Source organism: Myotis davidii, unplaced genomic scaffold (genome assembly GCF_000327345.1).
Source record: "Myotis davidii unplaced genomic scaffold, ASM32734v1 scaffold495, whole genome shotgun sequence".
Classification (NCBI taxonomy): Eukaryota; Metazoa; Chordata; class Mammalia; order Chiroptera; family Vespertilionidae; genus Myotis; species Myotis davidii.
This window is the reverse complement of record NW_006286239.1, coordinates 111,485-122,787: the sequence shown is the minus strand read 5'-3', so window position 1 is coordinate 122,787 and position 11,303 is coordinate 111,485. Positions and strand designations below refer to the sequence as shown.

At 39.2% G+C, this 11,303-nt stretch overlaps 1 protein-coding gene across 1 annotated transcript in view; it reads left to right on the top strand.

Annotated features, from left to right (window-relative positions):
• The window catches only part of TRPC1 (transient receptor potential cation channel subfamily C member 1), a gene marked incomplete at its 5' end in the record, with an annotated part of 170,680 nt that overhangs the window by 119,230 nt on the left and 40,147 nt on the right, over nt 1-11,303 (top strand). The window contains 2 exons of the mRNA XM_006757507.2: nt 1,038-1,177; nt 2,704-2,847. Coding sequence (XP_006757570.1) covers nt 1,038-1,177; nt 2,704-2,847 — 284 coding nt within the window. The remainder of the gene's footprint in view (nt 1-1,037; nt 1,178-2,703; nt 2,848-11,303) is intronic.

Below are 11,303 nucleotides of genomic sequence, written 5' to 3'. Positions count from 1 at the left end.
TGGAGGGTGATGGGGGTCAATGCCTGAGGGCTCCCAGTATGTGAGAGGGGCAGGCTGGGCTGAGGGACACTCTCCCCCCACACACACCAAGTGCACGAATTTCGTGCACCAGGCCCCTAGTGTTTTCATAATTGATGATACCATGAGGTTATGTTCCCATGGAGAAAGAGTTCTGACCTGCAGTCAATTCTTTCTCCTGTGGGAGTTTCTACAGGGTTTTGAGGAGAAAAGTAACACTTGGCATCTTAAAGGATTACTCTAGTTGCTATGTTGAGAATAGATTTTAGGGAGACCAGAATAAAAGAAGGGAAACCAGGGAAGCTATTAAAGTAATTCAAGCAATAGATGACAGTGGCTTGAAATTGAAATGGTAGTGAGAAGGGTTCAATCCTAAGTATATTTTGAAAGTAGAACCAAAAGGTTTTGCTACTATATTGATTGTGTGGTTTAAAAGAAATATGAGTCAAGAATGTTTAATTTGGATGGAGCAACTAGAAGCATGGAATTGCCATCCAATGAAATAGGGAGGTCTTCAACCGCAGTGAATTTAGGGTCAGAGATTAAGAGTTCAGTTTGGACATGTAGGACATCCATTTGGAGACAGCAGCTAAGTATCTATACAAGTGGGATTTTAGAGAGGTTTAGAGATATTATTATATAAATAAAGTTGAGTTTAGAGAGATAAATTTGAAAGTCTGACACATATGTTATTGAAAGCCATTAGACTAGATTTGGATGAGGTCACTATAGCAGTGAGTATGAATAGAGAAAGGAACTGGAACTGAGCCTTTGGGATGTCTGTGTGTGTGTGTGATCAATTTATTTGTTTTCTTCTGCTTGTTTGACTTTACTCCCTCTCTGGGAAAGATATTATATGAAACTTAAGATTATTTTCTCTCAAATTTTGAGAGGGTTTTTTTTTATTTCTTCTTAATGAGGCTACAGCTGATGCAAATGTTATTTAATACTTTGAGCCTAAAAGTGTTTTTCCATGAAAGTAAGAGAGTGTTATTTGATTTTTTTTCTTTCCTTTTTAGGGATGATTTGGTCAGACATTAAAAGACTCTGGTATGAAGGGTTAGAAGACTTTTTAGAAGAATCTCGTAATCAACTCAGTTTTGTCATGAATTCCCTTTATTTGGCAACCTTTGCCCTGAAAGTGGTTGCTCACAACAAGGTGACTATTAACTATGTCAATTGGAGACACAAGTGAAATTTATTTAGGAGAAACCTGAGATATTTAGCTACCTAAGTCTGATTTCCATTGGCTCAAATCTGTATCTGATGTGTTTTCATTTTAAAGCTATTCCGTGCAAGGGAATAGTGCACATTGCTTCCTTCCTCTCCAGTAGTTTAAACGATCTTAATTACCCGTGAATGTTGGTTATCTATTAAATGCCAGGCACCATGGTTTAATACTTTATACTTATCTCATTTTATCCTCACAGGGACTCTTTGAGACTCTTTGTCTTTATCCCCTTTTTTCCAATAAGGAAAATGAAGCTCAGAAGTATTAAGTAACTTATCCAAGTCCACACAGTAAGGAACCAAGCAAGACTGGATTTAAATCCAGGTCTGTCTAGGCATTTTCTTTCTACCAAATGCTGATTCCTTATATCTGAGCTAGGTTTATGTACCTCATTAACCTTTATATACTTAAAATGAAAACACAAAGTTACTTCAATTAATTAGCATTAGATATCTTTATATCTGCCAGAGATAAAAAGTTTATCTGAATGAAATTAATTATATAGTGTTTTACACATTCCAATGTTAACTGTCTTTGTTTAAAGAGTTTAGATTCTGAGGAGTCACATTTAAAGAACTAAATGATACAGGATTTTCTGTTTTCTGGGGTTTTTTATGTGTGGGTTTTTTGTTTTTTGTTTTTATACTAACTTATAAACTATAAAAGGTGAACTGGTTATCTAACATCATTTTACTTTATTAAAAACTCTGTTCTTTTAAGTAATTAGTAGTAGGAACATGTTAAATATGGTCAGTGACCAGAATTTTGAGATTACTAAGAAATAAAAATTGGTTATACATAGATATACAGTTCAATAAAGAGTTGAGGGTCATTGTTTTATTAGACTGGTCTCTTTAGCTCTAGAAGTGGGATGCCCAAATCATATATTAATCAAGCATTTTAAACAGTTTGAAATGAAAAAGGATGGATGCTGTTAATAATTATGCCAGGAAAACTGGTACATAATCTGACTATCCCAGGTGGTTGGAGCATGTGGCCACTCTATGTCTAGGTAACAAAGCACTCCTTTGCATATAAAAGGGAGAAGAACTTCTATGGCTTATTCTAGAATCCTAATTCAAGGGACAAGGTCAATTTAATAGGATAAGTAATAATTTGACATGTAAACGTATTTAAAATTTGTGTTGTGGAATTTAAGAAAAACTAGTAAACATTTATTCATAAAAAGTTTAATAACAGTTTTTAAAACTTTAATTTCTTAAAACCTAACAATTTCTGGGAAAACCTTATATAGAATAGTGATATTGCCTCATCTGTGTAGAGATATTTTATTGTTAAAACAATGTTATTTCTATTAAAAGAAGAGAAATTTATAAAACATAGTGACCTCCCACAAGGAAACATAATTAAAATGTTTTTTTTCCAATAATTGGAATAAGTTTTTATTTTACTAAATTGAGAGAGCTATTAATCTTTGGCTTTTTCTTCCTTAGTTTCATGACTTTGCTGATCGGAAAGACTGGGATGCATTTCATCCTACACTGGTGGCAGAAGGGCTATTTGCATTTGCAAATGTTCTCAGTTATCTTCGGCTCTTTTTCATGTATACAACAAGTTCTATCTTGGGTCCATTACAGGTAAGTAATTAAAATTTCATATATATTATTTTTTTTATTGCAGCCATTCCCACCCCAGGCAAGCCCCCATCGCCCCAGTGTTTGTGTCCATTGTTATGCTAATATGCATGCATACAAGTCCTTTGGTTGCTCTCTAATCCCCCCTTCCCCTGCCATTTGTCTCTGGATCTATTCTTGTTCATCAAATTATGTTGATCATTATATCCCACATATGAGTGAGATCATGATTTATCTTTCTCCAACTGGCTTATTTCAAAGAAAAATCAACCAAAAAAATGAGTTTGCGTGTCAGAGGTTCGCCATCAATGACTTAGGTTGTTTCCAAATCTTAGCTATTGTAAATTGTGCTGCTATGAACATAGGGGTACATATTTCCTTTCTGATTGGTGTTTCTGATTTCTTGGGATATAGTCCTATAAGTGGGATTACTGAGTCAAATGGGAGTTCCATTTTAACTTTTTGAGGAAACTCCATACTGTTTTCCACAGTGGCTGCACCAGTCTACATTCCCACCAGCAATGCACAAGGGTTCCTTTTTCTCCACATCCTCGCCAGCACTTTTTGTTTGTTAATTTGTTGATGATTAAAATTTCTTAAAGAATACTTGTTAGATGTCATTATTAACATCTTTCTACTTGCCCACTGGAACATTGTTCTCTCATAATGTTAAAGCTAACCTTTGTTTTTGAAAATAACAATTGAAAAGACAGTTTGTTAATCTACTTTGCTTCTGGTTGAATGATAATCCTTTGCTTTCAGGTATTCAGTCTTTACTAAATTGTGGTCCATTGTGCCTCTCTCCCTAGTCCATAGGCATAAGTGTCCTTTAAATAGAGTTATTCTTCAGACATTAGATGAATATAAAAATCTGCTTCTTAAAATGAATCTCACATTTAAAAATTTTATTTAAATATATTTTTATTGATTTCAGAGAGTAAAGGAAAGAGAGAGATAGAAACATCAATGATGAGAAAGAATCATTTATCAGCTGTCTCCTGCACACCCCCGCTACTGGGGAGGAGCCCACAACCCAGGCATGTGCCCTGACTGGGAATCTAACCTCCTGGTTCAGAAGTCAATGCTCAACCAATGAACCATGCCAGCTGGGCTCATATTTAAAGTTTTAAGTGATAAATATAAGGGAGGTGTTGTATAAACAATTTATACTACAGAATTTTGAAAACATGTAAGCTAAATTTTAAAAAATACTCTTTAACTGTTTAATAAATATTAAATGCAATAAGTTGGAAAATAGCATAAAACCTAACAATTTTTTGAGAAAACCTCATTTAGAATAGTGATATTGCTTCACCTAATTTTTTAGACCTAAAAAATTTAATAGATTCCATGTAGTCCAACTTTATATGTTACAGTATTTTATAGTTAAGAAATAGTGCTTTTGAGATGGACTAAATCTAAGTGTCTTTACACTAAAGGAAGGACTCATAATTGGTTGACTTTATCCACAGATTTTAGTAGCTGATTATTTTTAGAAGGTGGGATCAATTATGCTAGGTAATTGGCCCTACATATACTCTATCAGCGGTTCTCAACCTGTGTGTCGCGAACAACGAAAATACATCCTGCATATCAGATATTTATATTACGATTCATAACAGTAGCAAAATTACAGTTATAAAGTAGCAACGAAAATAATTTTATGGTTTGGGGTCACCACAACATGAGGAACTGTATTAAAGGGTCGTGGCATTAGGAAGGTTGAGAACCACTGCCTAAGTTATTTTATAAGCCTGAAAATCTGAGCAATATTTATTTTCCCTTGAGAAATCAAAATTTACTAACAATTTAGATTCTCTTTTAGATTTTTAGAGGAGATATTTTAAATAAAAGGCATAATTACCTTCTCCAAAGATATGAATATAAAATATGGAGGGGAAACCTGAATTGACTTGGTTGTGCTCTCGTCCTACAACAGTGTTTCCTGAAGTATTGTTACAGGCCCCTCTCACAGACATCAGAGAAGTGTTAATTGGACAGCCACTGAGCCAGAGGGAGAGGGCTATCCCCACTTGATTCTTGTCATGCTCATAGGAATGAATTCAAACGAGTGAATCCAGATAATAATTGTGTTGTGTTAATGTGAATTTATTAAAAAATTAAAACATGAACATTTATTAAGCAAGGCAAGCAAATCTCTACATCTGGCTTATGAAGCCCAGATGGGCTTACAGCTAATCTGAAGAACAAGACGGGTGGGAGATTTCTGCCTTATATACCTTCTTGTCAATAAATTTTTTTAAAAAATTATCTGCTAGATATCCTGATACAGATTAACTCTGAAGGTCTCCCCTTTTCTTTGTTATGGCTTTTCTACAATTTATGAGAAGCACTTGGCAATTAAATCCCTAGACCTCTGGCTTTTCTGTTTAAACAGTTGGGATGAGATAAAACTGTACTTCCCACTCCTCCCTGCTGTTTTAACAGCTCCAGGATGATTTGCACTAAGTAGCCTCTGGCTAAGGAGAGTTGAATTAAGATTCCTTGTCCTCTTTTCCCTTTCCTTCCATATCTTCTGCATTCTTTTGTGAGAAGTTTTAACCCTTTGTTCTGATACGAGCAGCCCGCAAAGCTTTTTGGCTTTGTTTAATTTTCCTGAATCAGTTTCCCTATTCCACTTGTCCCAGAATTTTTCTAGCTTTCCATTGTTCTATAACAGTGTGACACCTTAAGCAAGTCCTAACTGAAATAATGTTGGGACACACTGCATTAATTAACTTCTTTTGAGAATTCACAGTTCACATTATCACATTAAAACCTGTGAGAAAGTATAGAAACTTATTTAACATTATTCAAACTCTTATTACTTAGGTTTGTTTAATGCCATACCCATCTTTCATGAAATGTGTTCAGGTCTGTTTTCCACCAAAATATAGTATGTGAAACATTGGTTTAGAGACCATCTCTTATTTTGATTTAATCTTGCCACTAATATCTTTTATGAATGTTTTAATCAAGAGTCATCAGTACTTTTATATGTATGTTGATTTTTTTAAGCTAAAAACTAGTGGTATCACTAAGTTTGCATACTAGAAATTTCTACAAAGAATTGAAAAAGAGCAAGTTTATTAATACTTCTTACTGAATTATCTATTTGTATTTCTTAAAACTATTGACTCAAGTCTTCCTGATTTAGTCTCTTCCCAAAAGAACTGTAGATGTATATACAAAAACTGCATTTGTCATTTCAGTTGTTATGTGTGCTTTTATCTTCCAGCAGAATAATTTATGGGGTTTTAATAGCCATAGAACTTATCAATAATTTAAGTCAGGCCAACAAATATTTACTGTCTTTCTATTTTTTAAAAATGTCTGCAGGTTAATAATAATATATGCTTAAATATTATTATTTAGTTCAGCAAACAATTTTTTTAATTATCTTTATTAAAGTATAATTTGTATAGAATAAAGTATACCCACCTCAACTGTATAGTTTGATAAGTTTTGCAAATGTATAAACTTGTTTAATCACCACCATAATCAAGATACAGAACATCTGTATTCCTCCAAAAAGTTTCTTGATGCCCTTTTTCCATTTAGTATTTCCTCCACCCTTGTCCCAGGCAACCATAGATTATATGCGTGTGATTGTCTAATATAGATCTCAGAACTGAATGATGTTTAAGTATAAGTAGAATTAATATTGTCTTACTGTTAGGGTCCCTGAAGGAGGAATGCACGAGGCCAAAGTAGTAAGGGATTATAAATTTATTAGATTATCTGGATACCAAAAGGGCTGAGTACCCAAATGGTGCCAACACCCAAAGATGGGGAGTTAGAGGTTTTTAAAGGACTCTAGGTGGGCCTTTTTTATGGAATAGGGATGAAGGTCATATCTTCCATAGATACTTCCTTCTGAGAGGGGGCATTGAGATCATAGGAGGATGGATTTGATTGTCAGCGACTGGAACACAGTATAGATTCCTCGGGGTTGGAGCAAGGGATTGTAGCAGCCTGATTTCTCTGAGAGACTGGCTGGTGAAGGCTCAAAAGTGGTCCTGTTGAGTGACTTGGAAGGTAAAAGCTGGTGCTTAGGCTGCCACAGTATCGTTTGTCTGGTTTTGCTGCTTTTCTGGGCCTGAAGCTGAAATACAGCTGAGGTCTAGATGTTATCTTTAGGGAGGAAAAGATCAGGGGTCTAAGTTGCCTGACTAGTTATATGAAAAGGGAGGATAGGTTACCCTGAGGATGAGGTTCTTGTTTTCCCAGTTTTGACCCTTGCTAGGCATCCAGAGCTTTCTTATAGTTCCTGAGATAGGATTTCAAGGTATGATAGGCAGTGGTTAAGCCCCATATTGCCAGTTCCAATCCCTGCTGTGATGCTGAGGGTTATGAGGAGAGGGATTATCTGGACTTCCCTTTTGTGTCAGATATGATGAGTTACAGGGACAGGTGAAGACTGATTATTGGAGCCACATCTACATTGGGTGATAGGTAGATAAGAGTACAGGTTCCTATCCAGTTGGTAGGGCAGATGTACATGTTTTCCCCACAGAGGAAGAAAAATCCCTGGTTATGGTGACAAGCTGAAAGGTATAGGGAGAAGAGGTGGGCTAAAGGGTATGAAGTTCCTTTTCCCAGTTCCATGATCCAAACCAAGAGGGTAGTTGCCATGGTGCTACCATTAAGGGGTGACAGATAAGTGATTGAGACTCTATTGCAGTGAAAGTGGGTGGAATGCTAGAGTGGGTTGTTATCCAAGGGAAAAGCGAAAGGGAAGGAAAGGAGCAGTTGAAGCCTTGGGCCTGGATGGTTGGATAAGAAGTAAAATGGCGTGGGTGTAGGAAATAACCATTGGCTTCTGGGGAGACTTGGTAGTCAACCCGTTGGGACCAATGGCCCTTTGGCAGTTCTAGGTTTATTGTGATGTTGCAAGCTGATGATTAGAGATGACCTATTATTATAGTGTCCTGTGACTCAGTGTTCTTTGCAGTATATGACTTTTAAGGGTAGAAATGGGGAGAGAAGTTCCTAAATACCAAGAAGAAAGATCTGTTGAGACTTTCAGTGATAGTGTCAAGGACTGTGAATGAGTGGTGGAAATAAAGTCTAGGCTTCAACTTAAGGACATAAGCAACAGGAAAGAGTCTGGGTGGGGTTGCTTTACTAGGAGAGAAGGGATCTCTTAGTATGTTAGGGGTGATCAGGTATTGAATCACTGGACTAACTTTCCTACAGTTTTTATAAGCCTTTTATCCATTCACAAATAACCAGCCAAAAAGTAAACAACCAGCATTTACATTTATGAACACACTTTAAACACACTCTTACTTTCAAGAAAATATACCTTCAACGAAGTACAAGAGACCTTCTGTAATAAAAGCTAAGGTAGGCAGATTTAAAACTTGTCTATCAATCAATGTTTTAATATTTTATATTATTTTAAAATATTTAGATGTTTATCATTTAACTCAGCAATGCACCAAAGCCTTTAAGTTATCAAAGACGTTGGAAAATTATGTATAGGCATATGAGGCTGGAGAAAAGGTGGGGTGGGGAAGGAGGGATCAGGCCCAGCAGCCTGTTCCCAGGCCTCTAGCCTCTTGGATTTAAAACTGTCACATTTTTCCTTAGAGATAATATCCTAAGATTTGGGTGATGTTGAATTCAGCTTCTGATAGTAGTAAGACTGTTAAATAAGCCTTTGCAGTTTTGCAGTAAAGACAGTTGTTCTTTGGAAGGGTGAGATACAGAGGTGCTGAGATGAAAGCAGTTTTTAGAGCATTAAAGGGGTGAAAATGCTGGCATTGGGATCTAAAGGCTCAGTGAGGGGTCCCATTGATACACCATAGATGGGGTTTCCAAAAGACTAAAGTTGGGAATGCAGATGTGAAAGTACCCAGCAAGCCCAAGAAAGGAGAGTATTTCTTGTCTAGAGGAGGGGACGGTCATGGAGGAGAATATGTGTTCAGGTAATGGCTCGACTTTGTAGGGTGAGAGTGAAACCGAGGTAGGTGACTGTGGTTTGGGACAACTGGGCTTTATGAGAGTATGCACGGAAGCCCTGGTGGGGCACTGAGGTAGAACAAGAAAAGAGTGGATAAAGGGGGTGTCTAGTAAGATGCAGTATAGAGGTGAGGTGGCTAATGGCTGTGAGATTAATCCAACAACCCCCATAATAGAGACTAAGGAAGGGATAAGGGCCCCCAGCAAATTCAGGGAGGGCAGAATAAGTGGCCTTGGTGTCAGTGAAAAAGGAGATCGGCTTACCTGCCACCACAATTGTTACCCAAGGTTCTGTCCTGGTGATGTAAGTCTGAGGAACCTTGTCAGGACCCGGGCAGCTTCAGTCTTTGGTGGCCAGTCCCAGGAGGTCTGGGAGCTCCAAACCGGATTCAGGGGGTGACCTTGCTGGACTGGCCAAGGTCCGACCAGGAGGGGCCAGACTACAGTCTGATTTCCAGTGGGCTTCCCTTCCGCACCTTGGGCAGAGCCCAGGCAGGGGTCTCGGGTTAGGGCAGGACTTGGTCCAGTGTCCTTCCTTGTTGCATTTGAAGCATGGGCCCAGAGAAGGCTTAGTCCTTAGTCTTATGCTTGGTTGGAGGACCAGCACTTTGTTGGTGGTTTGTGAGAGTGGTGGCTAGGAGCTGAAAGGCCTTCTCCTGGGCCTCAGCCTTGGCCTGATCTTGCTTTTGTTTTGGATTTGGGTTTCCTCGTCTCTTATTAAAGATCTTAAAGGCTAGGTTAACGAGGTCTTTCTGAGGGATTTGTGGACCTGTGTCTATTTTTCGAAGTTTGCGACATATGTTGGGGGCTAATTGGGATATAAAATGGGTATTCAGAAGAAGGGTTCCCTCTGGGGAGGTGCCTCTCAGGTGGTAAATTTCTGTAAGGCCTCAGTGAGGTGGGAGAGAAAAAGAGCTGAGTTTTGTCAGGGCCCTGAGTGATTTTATTAAGTTTGTCATAGTTGACTGCCTTATGGGCAGCCTTTTTGAGTCCAGCAATGAGACAGGTGATTATGCGGCTACAGAGCTGGCGCCTTGGAGAATTAACCTGATAGTCCCATCTCGGGTCAGTTCTGGGGGACCGTGTCAGCTTCAACAGGGTTGGCCACCGTGTCCTGTCTATGGAGGGCATCGGCATGGTCCTGAGCTGCTAGCCAGACTCGCTCCTTCTCTGGGCTTAGAGAGGAGGACAGGAGGACATACTAGTATATGTAGTGCCAGGTCAGGTCATAGGACTGGGTCAGGTACTCAAATTCCTTATTAAAGGTGGTCGGATCAGTGGAAAAAGACCTGAGAAACCTCTCCATCTGTGCAAGGTTGGACACAGACAATGGGATGTGTACCCAGACAATACCCTAAGTTCCTGCTATCTTCCTAGGGGGTAGAATGGGAGCAGGAATAGAAGACGCTGTTGAAGAAGGTGGTCTTTTGGTGGCCTGAGAGCGAGTGTTAGGTGGGAAAAGTCTGTATTGGAGCTCGAATTCTCAGGATTTGGGCTCTCAGGGACTGGGGAGAAGGTGGTTGCTACTTAGGAGGATCTGGGTTTTGGGAATCTACTGCAGGCGAGGGAGGGGCTGCATAAATGTACAGAGGTTGGTGATCTGCTGAATCAAAAGTAGATTCAGAGTCAGAAGTGTTAGGGGTATGACGTTTTATGTGAAAGAGTAGGATCTGATGAGTAGAGCAGGACTGACAGAGAGAGGGTGAAAATGCCTGGACCAATGTGTTAAAGTCAAAACACATGGTCATTTTCAGGCCATTGAGACTTGTTATCTAGTTTATATTGTGGCCAAACAGTGTTACAAAAGCAAATGAGGTGCTTGGGCATGATCTCCCCCGTGAGTGTGCAGAGATAGTGTAGCGTGGTCCACAAAAGAGGAAGTGTGAGTGACAGACCACAAATTCAAATGACTGTTTAGGGCAGGCGTCCCCATTACTAAACAAATCACCATGAGAAATGAGGGGGTGACCCTCTGGACAGGGCATCCCCAATCCAGAAGGACCCAAAGCCTAATGGCCTAGTGCTAGGACTTTCGAGATGAGAGACTTTCAAAAAGTCAGTGAGAGAGAGAGGGCAGAAGACTCAAGATGAGGGAAATTGTGGAACTTCACTCACCTAGAGAAGATTGGCTAGTGTGGGATGGAAGGTCAGCAATGGAGGAGAGGTTCTGATAAGGCATCCTCCTTGGCTGATTTGGGAGGGCTCATAAGGGAGGGGAAGGTGTGGATAAGGGGGAGAGATCAACCAAAGGACTTGTATGCATACCGTATTTGCCGGCGTATAAGACAATTTTTTGGCCCTGAAAAATATGCCTCCAAGTGGGGGGTCGTCTTATACGCCAGGTACACTTCAGATAGACTGCCCATAGTGCTTGCCCCGTGCCATAGTGGCCTCCCGATGCCCGCCCACTTCATTCCACATACCGTTCAGGCATCAGCAGCGCTGCTGGGTGTATGCTCGGCTGTTATGCGATTTTGCTGTTATGCGATTTT